The sequence below is a fragment of the Ranitomeya imitator genome, chromosome 1 (genome assembly GCF_032444005.1).
Source record: "Ranitomeya imitator isolate aRanImi1 chromosome 1, aRanImi1.pri, whole genome shotgun sequence".
In the NCBI taxonomy this organism is placed as follows: domain Eukaryota; kingdom Metazoa; phylum Chordata; class Amphibia; order Anura; family Dendrobatidae; genus Ranitomeya; species Ranitomeya imitator.
The window spans coordinates 1,097,891,249-1,097,914,137 of NC_091282.1; the positions used below are offsets into that span (position 1 = coordinate 1,097,891,249).

At 39.9% G+C, this 22,889-nt stretch overlaps 1 protein-coding gene across 3 annotated transcripts in view; it reads left to right on the forward strand.

Annotated features, from left to right (window-relative positions):
* TENM3 (teneurin transmembrane protein 3) overlaps positions 1-22,889 on the forward strand; it is a 736,855-nt gene that overhangs the window by 270,786 nt on the left and 443,180 nt on the right. For all 3 annotated transcript variants that reach the window (XM_069744268.1, XM_069744269.1, XM_069744270.1), the window contains exon 4: positions 8,467-8,704. In XM_069744268.1, the coding sequence (XP_069600369.1) occupies positions 8,467-8,704 (238 nt within the window). The remainder of the gene's footprint in view (positions 1-8,466; positions 8,705-22,889) is intronic.

The window sequence follows — 22,889 nt, forward strand, 5'->3', positions numbered from 1 at the left end:
TAGTGTTTTTCTCACAGCGCCACCACAGGAGAAACAAGGCATTGCTCTGTTTTTAATGCAGAATGAATGCCATAAAAACAACCCCCCCCCCAAAAAAAAAAAAAAAAAATGGAGGAATCCCATTTTTCACCCCACTTGAATTTTCTTCCTGATTGTCAGCCTATTGTATGTATGAATTGTATTTTGTATAATAAAATGAATGGTGTCATTCAAAAGTACAGTTCTTAATGAAAAAACAAGCTCTACTATGTTAATGGAAAAATGAAAAAGATATGGCTTTAGAGAGACGGTGAGAAAAAATGAAAGTGCAAAAACGAAAAAAAAAAACATTAAGATGGGAACAAAAAAATACATAGGGTATCCCTTGGACATAACTTATGTAGTGTAGAATACTACTCTTTGCACAAGAAAAAGTCAAGACATTGGAAAATGAGGCTGGGGAGGGACTGGAAGTTGTGACATTGGCTCTAATGATTGGTGGATCGTGCATTATGAGCTGTGTATAAAAGTATTACATGTCAGTGTAATCCTGCCTCTGATGATAAGGAGCCAGCTGAAAACTCTGCCTGAAAGAACAGGGAGTTAGTCTAAAAAAGCCTCAGTGAACAGTGTGAAAATTGCAAGATTTTTTATTTTGCTTTTTTTTAATACAGATTGTGATATGAAAATAAAAATATGCCAACATTATTTTAATAATACATGTAACACAAAGCTTGTTTTAAGCAATAGTTCTGAAAATGCATTGCGCTAATGGTGTTGCTGAGTTAACGAGAAGCAGAAGTCTCTGACAGTCTGTGATCCAATCCGAGCCTGACAAAGACCTCCGCCGCATTGATACATTAATTCCCGCTCAGCATAGACACAGATAGATTAATATATTAATGTGTAATGTTTGCTAACACAAAGGATCCGTTACTGCACATCTATCTAGGCAGTAGGCACCCTCCATACTGGCGCATGACATACATTAAACAGACTTTTCCGCGGTATCAGTTTTCTTCAGACAGATCTCTTTTAATTGGGTGCTTGCTTTGACTGGTTGAATTACCTTGTAACTGTCTTGTTGAAATGTGCCTCGAAGGCCTCAGCCGTGATTCTAATCAAACACAATGACACCCACTGGTGTGGAGAAAGGCAGCACTGATTAATTGCAGTAAAATCTACCTGACTCATAACTCTTTGATGAATTTATGGGCTCCTCAATTTCCAGCTATCCGTCCACATAAATTCTCTACACGGCAATAAAATTGGAAATGGCGCTAAATATTTATTGTTAATAAGACTGGCAAGCTAGTGGAATATGGGCAAAACAATTCACCCGGCATTAACTCCAGGCCTCTCCTCTGCAAATATAAAAGCAGTTTTGACGTAGCGTGTACATGGCTTGTTCCGCTCGTGGAGCAATATGAGTAATATTCATCAGCTCTGAAATGTTCTGACATGACGCGAATGTCATTTCTGTCCAAAGTCAATGTAGCTGCAAGACTTATATTGTAGACTGCTATACAAATCTTACGGCTGACACATAATTAATAACATTGTGCTGCAGGTATCTAAGGCTCACCATTCATATTTTACTGATATTTTAAGAAATAGTTATTGTTAAATAAGTTTTAAAACTTGCATTTAATGTCAGAGACGTTGCTGTCAACCTATCATTTATTAGAAACACAGTGGCTGATTTATTTTCAGGGTCAGATGCTGAGTTTGATTATTTTGTTATGGTTGCTTTGCTGCAGATAATCTGCTAAAGTTTGCCAAAGGTGGTAACCACGACCCAGAGGCATTGAGGTGCCTATGTAGAGTAGGCATTGAGGTGCCTATGTAGAGTAGGCATTGGGGTGCCCATGTAGAGTAGGCATTAGAGTGCCCATGTAGAGTAGGTATGGTAGTACCCATGTAGAGTAGACACTGGAGTGCCCATGTAGAGTAGGCATTAGAATGCCCATGTATAGTAGGTATGATAGTGCCCATGTAGAGTAGGCACTGGAGTTCCCATGTTGAGTAGGCACTGGAGTGCCCATGTAAAGTAGGCATTAGAATGCCCATGTAGAGTAGGTATGATAGTGCCCATGTAGAGTAGGCACTGGAGTTTCCATGTAAAGTAGGCACCGGAGTGCCCATGTAGAGTAGGCACTGGAGTTCCCATGTAGAGTAGGCTCTGGAGCACCCATGTAGAGTGGCACTCAACTTCTCACAGTCCTTGACTGGTATATAAATGATATGTCACGACCCAACGGGAGTCGGTCCAGTGGATGGCACAACACACACAATGGGATTGTAAAATAGAGAGGAAGGCCCTGACAGTAGGGAACTTGGGATGGGACACCTCCTGAGCCATAACCTAAGCCTGTCCCTGCACTCCCCTAATGCCCTATGCGGGTCCTTCCCACTGCCGTCGTCACATACCTCGTCCTAACTGTCACCTCACAATACTGGCTAGGGCACTGGCCGGCAAGGGTGCTAACCTCACCACTGCAGATGGTACAAACACAGGGGATAGTGAAAAGCACAAGACAGACAAGGTAAATAAACAAAACTTAGCTCCTGACTGCGCTGCCAAGCTCCACACCGCAGAGGATATGGAAACAGGACCCCAAAATCCACAGAAGCAGCAGATTCAGTACTGGCACCAGAGAGCTGCAACTTGAAGGCTGGTCTACATAGAAAACTTTATCACCAACAGTCAGCTGATGCGTCAGGTGACCATTTCAAGGATGGCGGGAGTTGTCACCAACCACATCAGCTGACCAGCCAACACAGCAGCTGTCACCAAGGAAACAAACTTTAACCCTGCTGTTCTGTTGGTCAAAAATGACCGACTTTGAACTTCAATATTCTTTAAAATATTCAAGATGCGGCTCTGAAACCCGTGGCCGACCGACCCATCCTCATTTAAGTCAATCAACCACAAGTTTCAGAACCGCATCTTGAACACCCCAAAAAATACCAAAGTTCAAAATAGGTCTCCCCAGACCGAACAGAACAGCAGGGTTAACCCTTGCTGGCCTGAAAGAAAAAAAGCTACATTTAAATCATAGCGGAACCAGAGCTGCCACGAATCCAAACCTGAATCGTGACATCTTCATTTACACTACAAGTTTAATTAATGAACTTTAATTATCACGTCCCCAAGTTGAACATAAAATGTTTGGGGCATCTTTTGTTAGTGATGTTTAGCTTGAAAGTGAGGATAAATGTTAAAGATCCCAAATCATAACGCATACTTGTCCGTTCACATAAATACTGCAGAAATACATGGCCATAGGCCTCTTTGGTATTTGTTTTCAAACACAAATAAGCACATTTGCACCAGTGATTGGTCGGTGTGTAAATTTTTGCATTGAAAGTTTCATCAGTTTTTCTCGTATACAAATAGAATTTGATGGAGCTTTCTCAAGCTTCTCTTATCAATTAGTCAGTGATTTTTTTTTTTATGAACCTGTAGACTTGCTTTGGTGAATTTGATCTGTAACTAATCAAAGTTAGACATATCTCTGCATTTTGGTGCAGACCATGTGAACAGAGCCATAGACTATATGTACGAGTTCTATCCAGGAAAAACATCTACACATCTGTATCGTATTTCCACCCAGTAACAGAATGGAGAAGAATTTTTTTTCTACATCTCATCTGAGAGAATCGGATCACACTATGTTAACACTTTGATCAGAGTTTAGATCAGAGTTTGATCAGAGTGTCATTCACATTTGCGACCTTATTCTCTCGGATGAAAGAATCTACAGCCGCTCACCTTTAGTGTGAGATTTGTTGGACTCCATATGTACACTTGACAATAGACCTGATTTTGGTGATATAGCCATACAAATTTTCCTGCACATGGGGTGGGGTTCACCAAAATCACACCAAAAGGTGGTCATTGTGAGGACATTTCTGATTGGCCAGCGAGCGGGACTTAAATGTACAAATCTTTTTTGATTCTTCATTTGATAAGTATGAGAGGTTTTCTGTCATAGAAGCAAATTATCCAGATATATCTACCAGACAGAAGCAGAACAGTAGCACATGGAGATTATACTACACGGACCTGCAATATCATTGTGTACATGAGGTCTTATTTTCTCACATCCAGATCTAGACTCACTGTTATTTTTTCATATTCATTTAATAGTTATTTTGATTGGTGTCAGTAATATTTTTGAAGATAACCATAGTCAATCCATCCATACTGCCTACTGACTCGGCAATACAAGAATATTTAAAAGAGCTCACTATATCCTTCTGAGAGTAATATTGGTTGGGGCTGGTATAAAATGGGCTGCATCACCAACTTGAAATGTTGTGTATGAATCACGCATGGAACCAGTATGTTTTACATAATAAACCATGTCATGTGGTGCCACTCAGAACTACATTTACATAAGACATATATGCATGAGTCGTAGCGGCCATATGTGTGTTACATCAGCACTGACTCATTGATTTTGTCTTGCTCTGATAAGATACACTTTTTAAATGGTTATTGCCCTAGAGCACTCTTCCACCACCTGCGGCTTTCTGGCGATTGAAAAACTACACCTCAAAACATGCTGGAATTTGTACTTTTCAATAGTTTATAAAAATAAATGATACTCACCTTTGTTGATCCACCACCGCTCCTTCTTCAGGTCTACCCAGGTCTGAGTTGATGATCCACAGTTACTCTTTTTCCAGCGCTGCTCAGGTGCTTCATCTTCCAGCCGAATTAACATGTGGCCACTGCAGCAAACTGACATCAGTGATAACCAAACTGTCATTGCTGCATCAAGTGATTGGCTGCAGCGGTGACAAGTGTCATCAGACAGAACAGTGATGTTGATTACCGCTGCAATCACTGATTGGCTGGTGGAAGGACCCGTTGAAGTGCTATTCAGCACGAAACGGCCGTTGTCCGTTTGTTTTTCACATTCCTCCCTGCTACTGTTTTAATATATGTCCGAATAAAGTTGTGACCACAGTACTGGGGTAAGTGCGCTTCTTTTCTTTTTCTTCTGCATGATATGGATCGTTATGGACTTTTTTTGAAGCAGCACCCCCAATAGTATTGGAGGGGATTTATACTTAAGGCATCTTCCATAGATACATTATTGGGGTTGAAGATTTTTAGGGTCAGGCATATAGCAGCAGTGCGGTGGGACACTTTCCTTCTTGGTTGGACTGTTTATATCCATAATTATAGCTTTGCCTTATACATGATATTTGAATCTCTATATGAGACCACTGTCATGATATTTACACTATATTATTATTATTTATTAATGATAATATTGTAATATATAAAATACAATTGATCATCCCTGAATTTTGTACTTGAAAATCACATTACAGTAAAAAGTGGCCATTCAGTTATTTGTGAAACTACCATAATATTCTAGGATTAGCTGAAGCAATAGTAATAGATTATAGATTTTAATCTGAAAGTTGCAGATTTTTTTTTCTGTTTTTCATCATAGCTCCTGGGGTTTATCTGGATATCAATTTTTGTTATCAAATATCTTTTTATTAAAGTACCTAATACTTCTCAATATTCATTGTTGCCCTTTGATACCTTCCTTCTTATCGGATTGAAAGAGACATGGCCACCATAACGCAAGGATTTAGACTTCTTAAGATTAAAAGAAATTTGAAATTAGTTACAATTAGAGATGAGCAGATCCACCAGCGGAGGACCGAGTTAGAGTTGAATTTTCTGAATTTGAACATTTTGAGATTCAATTTGTAGTCCGCAAAAAAAAGACTTGCCCATCACCATTTTCCATACTGCTGAATCATCAGAAATTGAGCTAATGTCAATTTTGTCGCATCGAAAGCCTCCCCATAATGCCCTGCAACTATGAGATCTTATAGATTATCATACCTTGCACAGTGGTAGTCAGCACCTTAGCTATCACAGATCAGGGGTTCCCAGAGGAGCACAGTTGTGTGGCAGAGTCACTTTTCTGTCCAATATCACTGGGTAAATCCCTCTCCTCTACAGAGTGTAAGCTCTTATGGTCAGCATGGTCTTCTCTCTCTCTTGCCTGTAGAGTGTAAGCCCTTATAGTTAGAGGGGTCCTCTCTTTCTCCCTCATATGGAATGTAATCTTTTATGATCAGCAGGGTCCTCTCTCTGTCTTTCTATCTTCTACTGTATATTGGTGTTAGCTCTTCTTTCTCCTGTAGAGTACAAGCTCTTATGGTCAGTGATGTCCTCTCTCTTCAGTAGAGTATAAGCTCTTATGGTCAGTGGGGTTTTCTTTCTTCTGTAGAGTACAAACGCTTATGGTCAGTGGGGTCTTCTTTATCCTGTAGAGTACAAGCTCTTTTGGTCAGTGATGTCCTCTCTCTTCAGTAGAGTATAATCTCTTATGGTCAGTGGGGTTTTCTTTCTCCTGTAGAGTACAAGCTTTTATGGTTAGAGTGGTCCTCGCTCTTCAGTGGATTATAAGCTCTTTTGGTCAGTGGGGTCCTCTCTCTTCTGTAGAGTATAAGCTGTTATGGTCAGTGGTGTCCTCTCTCTTCTGTAGAGTATAAGCTATTATGGTCAGTGTGGTCTTCTTTATCCTGTAGAGTATAAGCTCTTATGGTCAGTGAGGTTCTCTCTCTCCTGTAGAGTGTAAACTCTTATGGTCAGTGAGGTTCTCTCTCTTCTGTAGAGTATAAGCTCTTATGGTCAGTATGGTCTTCTTTATCCTGAAGAGTATAAGCTCTTATGGTCAGTGTGGTCTTCTTTCTCCTGTAGACTATAAGCTCTTATGGTCAGTATGGTCTTCTTGATCCTGTAGAGTATAAGCTCTTATGGTCAGTGAGGTTCTCTCTCTACTGTAGAGTATAAGCTCTTATGGTCAGTGGGGTCTTCTTTCTCCTGTAGAGTATAAGCTCTTATGGTCAGTGGGGTCTTCTTTCTCCTGAAGAGTATAAGCTCTTATGGTCAGTGGGGTCCTCTCTCTTCTGTAGAGTATAAGCTCTTATGGTCAGTGGGGTCCTGTCTCTTCTGTAGAGTATAAGCTCTTATGGTCAGTATGGTCTTCTTTATCCTGTAGAGTATAAGCTCTTATGGTCAGTGAGGTTCTCTCTCTACTGTAGAGTATAAGCTCTTATGGTCAGTGGGGTCTTCTTTCTCCTGTAGAGTATAAGCTCTTATGGTCAGTGGGGTCTTCTTTCTCCTGAATAGTATAAGCTCTTATGGTCAGTGGGGTCCTCTCTCTTCCGTAGAGTATAAGCTCTTATGGTCAGTGGGGTCCTGTCTCTTCTGTAGAGTATAAGCTCTTATGGTCAGTGAGGTCCTCTCTCTTCTGTAGAGTATAAGCTCTTATGGTCAGTGGGGTCTTCTCTCCCCTGTAGAGTGTAAACTCTTATTGTTAGCAAAGCCCTCTCCCTCCTGTAGAGTGAAAGCTCTTATGGACAGCGGGGGTCTTCTGTAGAGTATAGACTTTGAAGGTCAGTGGGTTTCTCTCTGTCTCGCTTTCTCTCTTCTCCCCCACATGTATTTTCCGAGCAATTACAAGCTTTCCAGTATTGAGGTTTGGGCAAATCAATTTGTTTGTGAAAAATTCAGTAAATTCGAATGTCAAAGATCTGCGCGTCTGTAGTCACTATCTATCGGGGCTTGATTGCAAATATCTTGTGACAAAAGTGAGAAGTTCCAGCAAAACCATTACATTAGAAACTGTCCTGTAAATCTCTTTTCTACTCATGGGGTCACTACTAAAGGCATAAAACTAAGGATAAGATAAGAATAAAATATAATTTGTGGGCTTTAATTAGCTTAGTTCTTCTTTCTGATAACCATGATTAGGGATGCCCCTTTGCCATGTGAGGGGTGTTTCTGTATTAATTAGGGAATTCTCTTTTTGTCTTTGCTGCAATGAACTTAACGGTCGTTAACTATATGAGTCTTCTGACGTGGTAATCAGATGTGATTCAGTCTGTTAAATTTCTGTCCTACAACATCTGTTTCGCTGAGTGACCTTCTGCTGGAGAATACTTAGTATCTATTAGCAAATCAGCATACAGACCTACACTCTCTGAAATCCTCGAAACTGGCAGGGTATACTGCTGTTAAGCTACTGGCTTGCTACAAATGATTACTGTTAAGTAATGCTCAAAAGAAACACTGTTAAAATAATTATAGGAATTACATGTGTTTAAAGAGCCGGTGTGAACCGTAAAGAATTTCTCATGTCATTTCCTTTTGCTCGCTTTTTGTAATATTATTTTGGCTGTCGATCTTGAAAAGCGCAATCGGTATGTGTCAAATACTGTTTATGAAAGTGCTAACGTAAATGAAATCCAATATAAAGAACCAAATGCCAGTTTACCATCTGTTTAATGTTAATTAGAGCGCTATGTGCCCAAAGTGAATGTGTCTCAGTGGAAATGTCATATAAGGCCCTGCAGTATAAACTTTTTTTTATTCGTAATTAATTGCGCAGTTTTAGATTCGTTTCAGCATCCTGATGCTATTTTCTTTTTCCTCATCTACAGAGCAAACGCCAAACAACCAAGGCCAATCAACTTTGCAGCCTTTACCACCTACTCACAAGCAGCATCCTGCAGCACAGCAACCATCCATTACATCCCTCAATCGCAATTCTTTGACACATAGGAGGAACCAAAGTCCGGCCCCGCCGGCTGCACTGCCCGCCGAGCTGCAAACTACACCCGAGTCCGTCCAGCTGCAGGACAGCTGGGTCCTTGGCAGTAATGTGCCACTGGAGAGCAGGTAACTTTATATACTTTTATATAACATTTCACGATTGTGATCAAAGGGGAACTTTTATTCTTCTTTTCTCAAGAGCAGTGGTCAAGATCATGCATCCAGGTCCCTGTTTATCACATGCCCACACTAGAATGGGAGGTCTCAGTGCTTGCTCCACCTCTAAATCATACCACCCATGAGGAAGCGTGTGGAGCCAGCCCGCCTCCAAGTAGCCACCTGGGTTGTTTTCTTTCTAGAAGGACTTGGAGCACTTTTTAAGTGATTCCCATGTGATGATATTTAACAAACAGGGATGTTGTCCGACCGTCTTTCAATAAACTGTCAACAAGCTTCTTGAGACTTTTCATATTGACTTTCATTATTGCAGCCGCTGTAATCATTGTACCAAAATGAAGAAAATAAATCAAGTACGGCAGGATAGGCAATCCATTTATTTTACATCGCTTCAATATTTAAATCTAAGCAGCAGAAAATTGGAAATTAAATTAAATCTGGAATTCTTTTATAGTTCAATCAAATACATTAAGTTATTCAACAAGCATCAACCTCCTCCCCAGAAACTAACAAACTTCTCGTATCCAAGAAAACGCACTTATCACATATTGATATGCAGAGGTGATGTCCACATTGTAACCACTGGAAATTTCAAACTGGTAACTAATGGCCACTTGAAGGCTAAAAGCTATTAGACACCTTACTGCCGATAGTCAAGCCTTGATAAACCGCCATTCCCATAAGGAGTAGGGGCCTTAAGCTATTAATACTATCGGATAATGCATATGAATTAACCCAGGAGATTAGTTGTCTTCTGACTGTATAGACATAGATATCTTTTCTCTGGAATTTATCTGTATCTTGAATAGAGATAAGTCTGGAGGAATAGATAGAATTGTATTATTTTGTATTTGTATGGCATGCATCACAAATTAAAGTGCTTCTGGCACATTAACCTGTGGGTTTGAGGCTCTGCAATACCTGTAACTACAGAAACAGGGACATGTATCCTAAAAATATACAATAGTTCATATAGTGACCATATATATATATATATATATATGTATATATATATATATATATATTATTTTTATATTTATACTGTTCTAGAACTCAGGTGATTACCAGTGTCATGATTGCACAAAGTGCTATAGGTTTATATACCTTCATCATCCTCATGCTAGAATCAGACGCTGGTACTATATTTGATATGCACATTTGGAAATGCCAAACAACTACACGCGTTAAAGGGATTGTCTAGGCCGCACACTTCTATTCGTAATGCATATCACACCATTGGTGGATGCAGACAGGAAAGGGCCCCTGTGCAACAATATATGGGTCCTTTGCAGCCCAAGGGCTCCTAAAAATGCAAAAGTTCACCTGCTGTGGAGGTAGAAATGGGCGATCTTACCTCTTGGGCCCCTGTGTGGCTGCGCAAGTTGCACCAATGATAAATCTGCCCGTGTATCACATACTTGCAGTCACATGACCACCTGGTCTTGCTGTCATAACCAGAGAATCCTGACAGTGCCTAGTGTGCGCCATGTGAGGATGCATAAGTCTGCACTGATGTTGAGTCAAACCTGGACAAAATAAAAAAAATGACAGCTCACCACACCTGTAATGCTTGGCAGCTTGAGCAGAGGATGTCAATATGATGATCAAGTAATATAATCAAGTAACGTTTTCCATATATTTTTTTATAGCTATGAATAAGAAAGTTTAATTCTGAAATACATCAGTGTATGAGGATTTGTGATCAGTGGTTTTAGCATGTATGGAATAAAGTTACAATAAACACAGAGGTTTCACAAAAATGGACGAACTTTCTGCTTTTCTCTTACTTGATTGAACCTGGACAACCCATTTAGATGAAACCCGGCCAAATCTACCAGATGTAACTGTGTTGGGAATCCTCTGATGTGCATGGGGTCCTCATTACTACTAATCTGTCCATGGAGAATAGGGTCGGGTTAGTTTGCATGCATTGCACTTGATTATTTTGTTCTCTACGAGAGAAGTCTATTACTGGCTTTCTCTTCAGCTAGCCCAATATTCATGTATCTTGGGAAATTGAAAGAGATAGCTGTCAGCCACATGGAAAGAAACCGAGTCTAGTATATACGACATTATGAAAAGTAATATTATTTTGCTTCGTATTTTTTTTAAAAGCAAATAGATCCTCCATTCATATGTCACTCATCAACACTAGAAACAATCTAAAATAAAATAAAAAGGAGGTAATATGCAGAATGAGAGAGTTGGATCCCCAAAATTGCATTGAAGATTGCTAACTCTTCTGTTGTATCTACATCTTGGATAAGTGGGTATCCATTGTATAAATGTCTGGGTTACAAGGGTACCCCTCTATATTTATTGATGTTTGTCAATTGATTGGTGTCAAAATTGTTCCCAATTTTTTGAAAATTTGTGATTCCTCAAAGGTCCAAAATGTTGAGGATTTGATTCACATGAATCCAGCAAAAAGACAGCCAGCTGGCCACGGTTAGTGGTCTAGGAAGTGGTTCACCAAAAGAATAATACGCGCTTGTCCTATACCCTGCCCTCACCTGTCCAACCACAGGAACTCCCTGCCTAGTCCTCTGCTCGCTTCTTCCTGTCAATGAAGTTTGTTATGCCTCACTTGACTGGGTGCATTGTCTTAACTCCATAAGATCCATCAACCGTGGGGAGCGAATGAGTAAATAGGCAGGAAGCTGCAGGGTCAGGATAGGTGAGGGGAAACTATAATCTATTTCTGTTTTTTATACCCTTCCCAACTCTCCATTTATTTGGCTTTGGGTCCTGGAGAAACCTCAAAGCATAAGAAATGTTATTTTTAGGCCACTTTCAATTCAGACCAAATTTTATTTGGATCCAATCTAATCTGCAGAGACCGATTTGAGTGAATCTGCCTGAAACTAATTTTGTAACAATCACTCATTTCTAGTTTTGAACATGAAATGTGGTTATTCATAGATCCTCCTTCATATTTTACATATACACATACGAGGCGGGTGTATCTTCCCGTGCATGTCTGAGAATATATAAGTCGCTGCCCTGTACATCGCTTCTGCATGTTCCCTGTAATACCTGCTCCGAGCAGTATATTGAGAGCAGGGCGTGCTAATGGAAATGGACTTCTCATCTCTTTCCACATCAGTTATGACATGGTATACAACGATTTATTGTGAGACTCATTAGTACACCGCTAAATGTCTCCAATTAATTAGCACTAGCTGAACGATTAATCAACACTGGAAATCACCGCTGTCACCTCCACGTTTTTTGATGAAGTTAAAAGGACTGATTTTCCAAGTCGCGTGTCACTGTGAATGTACATAGCAACGTTAAGGACTAGGATTGACAAATATGAATATCGAAAAGTCATTAAGTGCTCAGCGAGGAAACATAAGCAGGTAGACTTCATAGAGCCGCATAGGAAATCATTAGCTGTTCATATATTATCTGCTAATATCAAGTGAAGATGCTGCAAATTAGAAAACTTTTCAGACAGAAAATGTAATCTTTCGGCACAATTATTTATATTTACAATTCCAAATAAACATTGCAGAGAAATAATAAAGTTTCTCATTAGGACATATCCACCAGAACATCATAATTCAAAGGCCATTGAAATAACAGGTTTGCTGCATTAACCGAGTGCGGATCAGACAGCGGCCTGTTATACACAGTTGTGTGACCTTTCGAGATTTCTCTAGCTTCCCGCCTCATCAGTACACAATTTCTACTTATTTATGATCACATTTACAAGGCTCTGATCTCTCCCCAAGCAGTACATCATATAAAGAATACATAATCATTAGAAACATACGAAGCAAATACCCAATCAAAGAAAATGGAAAAAAAGCATGCAAAGAAAGTCATTCCTGGGCTGAGAATGCATTTTTCAGCTGATTAGACACACTGCATCATTGCTGCTGACAAATGGGCTAAGATTACAGTGTAAAAGAGCTAACATCATCGCAGTTATTTCTAGGATATTATACATTGTTCAGACTCAGACAGCGAGGCTGCAATGGAGCATTCAGACCACTAGTCAAAGGCTTATTGTCCATGCATCAAGTGAAAAATGAGTAAATGCATGATGTTTACCATGATAAGAACTTCCATTGCATCAGTCGCTTGTATGGTAAGAATATGATTTGGGGTTTGTTCTTGTGCTGAAAAGCATCCTGATATAATAGGACTCTGTCTGAAGAAAATTACTGTTCAAACCAAGCACTCTTGTCAGCGCCCCATAATTCAGCACACCTTCCCACCTACTTGCCTTCCATCTATCTCAACATTTTCTGGCTCTGGTGAAGCAAGAGATGTCAGTGAAGGAAGAGGACGGTGGAGATAGATGAACACAAGTAGGTAGGAAGGTACAATAAATTGTTTGACCACAGTAAAGGTGCTTCAAGGTGATTGGTTTGAACAGCCATTTTGTGCTGAGAGATGTCCTTTAATTATAATTCCCATGTTATCATGACCAAATTTTGATATTTTTTGCGAGCATAACTCTTATGCTCCAGGTAGAATCCATTGCCTGAATTTATAGTCTCTTCTGTCCTCAAAGGAGACTAGATGATATCTATCAACACCCTTATGATATATATCAAAACCAGAAGAGCAGAGATATTACGATATAGAAGGGTTCATGTTTTTGCTCTTTGTTCTACAATTTGTTTTGAATTACCCAGCCTTATGGTCTCATAGTCAAGGATTTCAAGCTTTCTTATCTCATATGCATTGTTTTGAAGTTCTGAAAAAACTGTGTTATGATGAGTACATGATAAAGTCATAATGACCTGGGTAACAGAGGACTACTTATTTATTTCGCCCTTATACTCAGTTACTCATCACCCGGTCATTCAGAGGTTCTTATAAACACACATAAAAAAATTCACCAAAAACTAACAGTCTGCCTACTGTACCTAGGGATAAGTACAAAACTTCCGATGACTGTAGTGATCACTGACACTCTGGGAACGCCCGAGACCACTTACATAAACATAGCATTAGACAATGTACTGCCGATCCGAGATGACCACAGCAATAGAATCGTACAGGGACGGCCCCAGCACTGCACTGCACAGCCGGTTAGTAGATAAATAATACCGATGACACTTATAATATTACTAGATGGCAGCCCGATTCTAAAGAATCGGGAGTCTAGAATCCATATATACTTTATTTATTCAAATGTAAGAATAATACAATTAATAAATAATAGTAAGAAAGAACAAAAATAATAGGCAGTATATGGAGAAAACACCAAACAAAAGTTCAAAATTGGTGTGAAAATGTCACTGAACCACTTCACAACTAAATATATATAGTTTTGGTAAATGGTATTATCCTTTTTTTGACGAAATTCGGCAGGAGCTTGAAGAGCAACGTCACTGGGCCCGCCTCCACGCAGTAGAAACTTGCTGTGAGGTAAAAATTCAAAAATCACACCAAAATGGCGGGCGGAGTGTGTCACAGTACGGCACATTTCTGATTGGTCGCTCGCAGCAGGCGGCAACCAATCAGACACTGGACACTGTTGACGTCACTTATCTCCGGACATTAGCTCCGGACATTAGCTCCGGACATTAGCTCCGGACATTATCTCCACACATTAGCTCCGGACATTAGCTCCGGACATTAGCTCCGGACATTAGCTCCGGACATTATCTCCACACATTAGCTCCGGACATTAGCTCCGGACAAAGCCACGGAAGTTGGCACAAATTGCAGGAAGTAGTATTCTAGGCAATTAATCTCCGGACATTAGCTCCGGACATTAGCTCCGGACATTAGCTCCGGACATTAGCTCCAGACAAAGCCACGGAAGTTGGCACAAATTGCAGGAAGTAGTATTCTAGGCAATTATATATTAGATTACTCAGTCATTCAACTCTCTTACAGACCTAAAATCACAAAACGCACTAGTAATGTGTCAGTTCCTGACCCTCCTTCACAGCCTTTACTTAGAGATATCGATGAGATCGGAGAGATTGAAAGCACAGAAACAAGGTGTAAGAATAAAAGCTTCTTACCTTGCTGCAGCTGGGATTTGGATTGTCAATCTCTCAGAAAACTCCCACATATGGCTTGGGAATAGACTGGTTACCACAGCCTCATGTTAGGGCACCAAACTGTTGTAGCGCTCATTATTTTGAAGGGCCAAATCTCTTAATTTGGCCTCCCTGGTGATCCTGCAATCTGACCTTGGGTCAGAACAAAATGAGCAACAACAATTATCAGATGGCACTGACTAGATGCAGAACATTATCCATGAAGCTTTGTAGATACGTGGGGTATACAAATAGTTTTATACAAACCTTCTAAAATACTGTTCTGTAGACTGTGATGCTCAAAAATATTTTTTCTTTCTTTATCTAGATGCTGAGCGTAGACTAAATATATTCTGCTCCAAGATTTTGCTCAATTTTAAAATATATAACACTGTCTTGAAGAACTTTTCAGGTGATCCATAAATAAAACATCAGTTGCATTTTTACTTGTACATTCACAACATTTCTTGATTTCTCAATATTTTGGCTACTAAAGAAATTGAAGTCAATTACTCAGGGCCCCTGCTATGACACCAGACTTGAGCTGAGCCTTAAATATACACTAATTGTAAAATCAGATGGAATTTGCAGTTACATTTGTTTGGTTGTTCTCCAATATTAAAGGAAAATTACCAGACTCCAGTTTTTTTTTGGCAGGGGTTGCCGAGCTATGATAAGGATGTTGAAACTGGCCAGCTGGCCCAAAGAAGAACGGTGTCAATGTTAAGAGCCAGGAGTGCGTCTCATGCAACTTTTTGACCCATTAAAAGATTTAATCGATTTATAGACCAGCCTACTATATGAGAAATAGTATACCTGGTTGTCCAATACTCAAATACTGTATATGTCACTTTTGCCGAATGGCAAGACAAGAAACCCACAAAAAAGTTATAGCCTTTATATAAAAACCACCAAACATTTTTTTTCCAAACTATGTATAATAAAATGTATGAATTTTATGAGTTTCATGACATAATTTAGTGACCCATAAATCTTTTTAAAATGAGATCTGATCGTCCCATAATAGAAAGGCATTCAGTTATGGAAATTCATTAGAAGGCGAAGAGACCCAGCATCTGCATTTGACACAAATTATTTTTATCTATTTCAAAATATATCATAATTTCCAATCTAAACAAAGACACCTAATTTATAAAATGATAAAAACCCTTTAATATTCTAATAGCCTCTATTCCCATCAATTACTACTCTTAGATGTAATCTATGGTTTTATTTTGAATCTAATTTAGTTCCTTGCTGCTTTTGCTTGAGCTGTCATTTCCCCGATATAGATAACAGAATATGTGAATATTATAGACATCTAGGTAACATTTTTTTTGGCTCCTTAGGCATATATGGATGATAGCTGACAGCTTTGATATTATCTAATGATGTGCAGAGATGTGTCATGAATATTTGAGGCATTTACCAACTTGTCTATTGTGACTAAGTTTTAGGAACACTAGTGTTTTGATTGTTTTATATTATTATTGTTATCCATCTTCTGAAAGCTGTTGACACATTGATGTATTATTCAAAATTGGGCATTGTTTCCAGGATAAGTATGATAAAAATAAAAAATCCATTTGGTAATAGGATATCATTTGGAAACTTTAAAACTTCATTAGACCCAACCATGACTTTAAAAGTGAGATTTAAGATATAGAAAGAGATATGGTTTAGATAGGGTCAATAAGATGTGACCCTTACAGGGGTTTTACAACATGAAGATTTTGATGTATCATAAATAACAGATCATTAAAGATCATACATTCAACACCACCACTGCTAAATAGATACTCGGTGCTACGGCCACTGGAACTTCAAAGTGTGCAAAGATAGAGCCATGTCAATAGGAGCTGAGTTACCTAAGAATGGACATTACAGCACCTATCTGATACTGATGACCTATCCTTAAAGTAGATCATTAATATCTTAAGACCTTCATATACATAATATGGCTATCTGTCAATGGCTGTTTTGGCCGATCAATTGGCCAACAGCCATGTTGGCTGAGTCTCCCATACACATGAGTGCTAACTCCGCAGACCTTTGTTGTATTCTCTGTGAGAAAACTGACAATTGACTTGTCATCCAATGGTTTATCTCCGTGGGAATGATATGATCAACAGTCCGAAATTCAACATGCCCAATTGACATCTCCCCCAGTCTTGAATCGGTTGGTGCTCCCATACTCATTAGACTGTTAGCCAAACCCATCAATATCAGTAGGTACACCCGACAATCTTATGTCTTATGTGTTTAGCGGCCTTTAGTCCTAGTAAATATTGTTTATACAAGTGTACATATCACATTCTAAAACATATCATTGATGATGATCATACCCGGAAGATAACTCAACATTCAATTGAACATCAGGCCCTACTTGCACAGTCTTAGCAACTGAGATCTACAAAGTTTTACTAGGACATATTGTTTAAATGTACTCGCATGGAATATCCTCACCTCATTTACCAAGCTTTTTAATTTGATATAATATACTTTACCCCATGGGAAAATGGATCAGCTCTGCCTTCAGACAACTGGTTTGTAATATATTCTACTGTCAGACATGGCACAAAATAGCCATTGTGCTAAATTTATACAATACTTGCCGTAGTTGCAACCTGACTTAATTAAGTAATAATTCCTGCAGAGCAGGGCCCTGTATGTCATTAATAAGTTACTATGGGCAAAGATTTTAATTAGTTTTAATGATTCTTTTTCTAAAATTTGTATTATTTATTTATTGAATCTTCATTGTGCCATGTATCAGCAGAACATATACAAAGCCGTGCCAGGCAGGCAGGTTCTAAATTAGTGTATTAATTTGGTGGCTCATAGATTTTTGACATTATAATTTCTGTTTAATGTTAGCAGCTGTTCATTGACTCACATTCCCACTTGTTTTGGTCAATCACATATTAAATAATGCATAAGTAGATGTTTTTGCTAGCACTTACTGAATGTAGCTACTGATTGTCCTTGATATCTAAAGACAGCCCTAGGTTTTTAATGAACACATGGGATAATATATCTCGCAGGTATCTGTGCTTATCTTTTTGTGCTGCATATGATACTTTCCATAGTTCCACTGTTTTAATGAACTCAAATTGAATTATGGTAAGGGACCACTAAACCCAAAAATTGAATTTTTCCTATATGAACCATGAAGGTAAAATACATTGGAGTAAAGGGAAAAAAGAAATGTGTAAACTACAGCAAAGTAGTTCAGCTAAAAAATAGTGGGTAAATATTCTAAAAAAATCACAGACAGATGCTTTAAATTCCTCTGAAATAGCTATGAGGGCTGTAAGCAATAATCTGACCAACTGCAAGGTAGTATGAATGGTGATGATAAACCCAAATTAGTTTAGCTCTTGGTTAATATAAGGTCTGTACCAATAGTCTGTTAAACATGTTTTCTCAAGATTCATACTTATCACCTATAGTAGAATGACAGTAGCATGTTCAACCCCTGCTCGATGTTAAAAGGAGACTTGTAGAACAATACAGGTCCCACTTATTTTATAGAGACTCAAAGAACGATCAAAGTCCCATTGGTGGGAGTCCCAGCGATCACATGTTTACATGATATAGAGTCATAGAACGGTAGAGATCCAATTTGTGGAAGACCCAGCGAGCACATACCATATATTCTCGAGTATAAGCCGACCCGAGTATAAGCCAAGACCACTAATTTTGCCACTAAAATCTGTGAAAACTTATTGGCTCGAGGATAAGCCTAGGGTGGGAAATGCAGCAGCTACTGGTAAATTTCAAAAATAAAAATAGTTACCAATAAATGTAACATTAATTGAGACATCAGTAGGTTAGGTGTTTTTGAATATCCATATTGAATCTGGAGCCCCATATAATGCTCCATAAAGTTCATGATGGGCCCCATAAGATGCTCCATAGAATATTATGCCCCATATAATGCTGCACAAAGGTTGATGGCCCCATAAGAAGTTCCATAGACTATTATGCCCCATATAATGCTGCACAAAGGTTGATGAGCCATAAGATGCTCCATAGAATATTATGCCCCTTATGCTGCTGCTGCTGCGATTAAAAAAATGACATACTCACCTCTCATCACTGGGAGCCAGGCGCCGGTGTCTCTGTTGACTCAGACCCCCAGCAGTTGCGATATTCACCTGTCCCCGTTCAACCGCCGTGCACCGCTGTGTCTTCCGGGTCTCTGCAGTGACTGTTCAGGCAGAGGGCACGCACTATACACATCATCGCACCCTCTGACTTGAACTTCACAGCCAGAGGATGCGGAAGACAGAGCCCGGTTGTGGAAGGGTGACAGGTGAATATCGCATGGCTCACCCACCTTTGTCATAATCACCCCCTCCTGGTGCAGTCTCTCTGTATGTCTCTGCTTCTCCGATGGTTTCTGGAGCGCGCCAGCAGCTTGTTCCTGTGTTCAGCGGTCACATAGTACCGTTCATTAAAGTAATGAATATGCGCGCCACACCTATGGGAGTGGAGTCGCATAAATATTCATTACTTTATTGAGCGGTACCACATGACCGCTGAGCACAGGAAAAGCTGTGGGCGCCGGAGACCATCGGAGAACCAGGGACGTGCAGAGACCGCGCCGGGAGCAGGTGAGTATGATGTGACAGCCACCACTCCTGCCGCTTCCCCTCCCCCCGCTGACCCCCTGGGACAATGACTCGAGTATAAACCGAGAGTGGCACATTTAGCCTAAAAAATGGACTGAAAATCTCAGCTTATACTCCAGTATATATGGTACTTATTTCTTATTTGATATAGTGTCATAGAACAGTAAAGATCCAATTGGTGGAAGACACAATGATCAGCCACTTATATGATAGATAATCGTAAAATGATCAAGGTCCCATTGGTGGGAGCCTCAGTGATCAGACACTTATTTGATGGAGAACCATAGATCAATAGAGGTCCCATTGGTGGGAGTCCCAGCAATCAGCCACTTATTTGATAGATACTTGTAGAACTGAAGAGATCTCAGTGGTGGGAGTCCCAATGATCAGACACTTATTTGATGGAGACTTGTAGAACAGTAGAAGTCCCATTGGTGTGAGCACCAGCAATCAGACACTTATTTGATAGATGATAAGTGTTGACCCTTTTTAAAGATATTGACCATCATATATTCTTTACTTCTTTTGTCCTAGTAACAGTGATTAAAGGGCCACTGTCACCCCCCTCCAGCCGTTATAAACTAAAAGAGCCCCCTTGTGCAGCAGTAATGCCGCATTCTAACAAGGTGGCTCTTTTAGTTTTGTGTTCAGGTATTACTAAAATAAAGCAGTTTGAAACTTTGCAAAAATACCTATCTTTGTCCACGGAGGCGGGTCCTCAGCCCCCAGCTTGAACGGTACTCTGCCGTCACTCACATCTTCAGGGGCTTTCGGCGCCGCCCCCTCCGCGCTGTTTTCTTTTCAAATCCGGTGCCGGTGCTGTGTAAATATTTGTGGGGCAGGCGCAGTAAGCTCTGGTGGTCTGACGTCCCAGCCAGGCTTGGAGACTGCGCCTGTGCGGGCAGTGCGGCCACCCACCTCGGTAATCCCTGCCCCGCACTGTGTTATGCATTATGCACAGTGCGAGGCTAGGATTCCTGGGCATGCGCACTGCGTGTGTCAGACTGTCACCCACGTCCCCCGCCTTACAGCCTCTGTCTATTCAGCTGATCGTCCCAGCGATTGCTATGAGGAGGAGGCACGATCAGCTGAATAGACAGAGGCTGTAAGGAGGGGGACGTGGGTGACAGTCTGACACACGCAGTGCGCATGCCCAGGAATCCTAGCCCCGCACTGTGCATAATGCATAACACAGTGCGGGGCAGGGATTACCGAGGTGGGTGGCCGCACTGCCCGCACAGGCACAGTCTGCAAGCCTGGCTGGGACGTCAGACCGCCAGAGCTTACTGCGCCTTCCCCGCAAATATTTACACAGCGCCGGCGCCGGATTTAAAAAGAAAACAGTGCGGAGGGGGCGGCGCCGAAAGCCCCTGAAGATTGGAGTGACGGCAGAGTACCGTTCAAGCTGGGGGCTGAGGACCCGCCTCCATGGACAAAGATAGGTATTTTTGCAAAGTTTCAAACTGCTTTATTTTAGTAATACCTGAACACAAAACTAAAAGAGCCACCTTGTTAGAATGCGGCATTACTGCTGCACAAGGTGGCTCTTTTAGTTTATAACGGCTGGAGGGGGGTGACAGTGGCCCTTTAAAGTCCTTTTTAAATATAGTTATTGTCTCCTGAGGTTGTACTACGACCAGGCTGAGTGAAACAACTTCACAAATCATAAATCCTAAGGTGGTTTAATAACGATACCTAGTCATTTCACTTTGTTAAAATGAAATCTGTCTGGATAGTGCATTGTAGATTGAATAGTTTGCCACAGGAGATTACATAGAGGAGAAAGGGGCTCATGGCTATAAATTAAAATGAGGCTCCCCTTGTGGTGCTGCTCAGTTCACCTCATTCAATTTTTAATTTGCATCGGGAGAGTCTGGTTCTTGTACTAGTTGAGAAAACGTGATGACATGATCTTTCGAATGGCTTGTTCCCTTGTTGATTTCGCTTCTTCTTTTCCTTGCTTATATAGTTTCATCATATTCCACTGCACCTGTTCCCTAATGTTATGATACTAGATAAAAGGATGAGTCTTCCTAAGGTCAGCTCCATCCACTACGGTGTGAAAAGGCTCAGTCTTATCTAGGACTTACCCCCAATGTTTGATTAGCAGTTGCATTGGTTTCCTAAATTATGCATACGATCTGGGTTGAGAATACATTTTAAACTTACACAAAGCTTATAGGAATGGTCCACAAAACTAGATGGCACCTCCTAGATCAATAGAGCAGCTTCTCCATTCATTCTTTATGTGAATGACAGTGATAGGTAAGTACTGCACTAAAGGTCTCAGTAATCAGATTTTGGGACAACCCTGTAAAAATATCATACTTTGTTTTAATAGAGTGAGTGAACATTTTGGTCGATACTATTGTATGAATTTCTTAATATGAACTCAGTTAACAATTCTGTGGTTTATTTTCCTCAGTGTGCTGCATGTGCAGCAATAATGTGATCATTATATTTTTCTTACTAGCAAGCTAGTACTGGTAAGCTGTACGTCATAGTCTTAGACTACCTAAGACTCCCTATAGACACTGTAGCTAAGCTGAAGTCACAAAATCACAAAGAATTCTACATTTCTGTTTTTTTCAGTCAAGATGGGGTGCAGAGTGTACATTAATGTGAAAAAATGAACTTTTTTGAATTTACCAAATGGCTGCAATGAAACAAAGAGTGAAAAATGTAAAGGGGTCTGAATACTTTCCGTACCCACTGTAGATCTAGATACTGACTCATATGATTTTTTACCTTACAATTGGACAGTTTGAAGGGTTATTTACAATATGGCAGTGTATACCCTATCCGTAACATAGGGGATAACTTCCTGATTGCTAGGCGTCACACCACTTGAACTTTTATTAATCCAGAAAACTCCATTGCAACAATGTATTTTAGACCCTTATTCTCAGTATCCCTTGGTATCTCTGCAATGGGATCCCCAGGGATCAGCAAATTATCCCCTATCCCAAAATAGTATAACTTGCCCTTATTGGGAATAATACTTTAAGCTATTTTGCCCTGTGATAACTGGGATTGGTCAGTCTATGTATCCGAAAGAGTGCACAGCTCTAATTGTATCATATAGGTATATAGTATATAGATCATAAATTGTTCTTAAATACATCTACTCTTCAATTCACTTGCAGTGCACGCAACTATTCTTCAAGAGAGTGTTTCATGTATAAAATATCAGACACCTATAGCTCTACATGGCTGACTCATTATCACATGTTTGACGCATAGGCCCAGAATCACGTTAATTCATCTGACACAAGAAGGCTCAGATATTCCTGCACAAAGCACTGATAAAATCGTACATTTACACTAAAACATTAATGTAACGCTTTGAGTGTGTTACGGGAATTCATATTATAATTTATTCTTTATTTGCTTTTGAACTATTTAATAAAATATTAACTGTATGGTTACCAAAGTTTACACTTAATGATTTATAAGAGATTGGGGACCAGGCATCATTTGATTTTC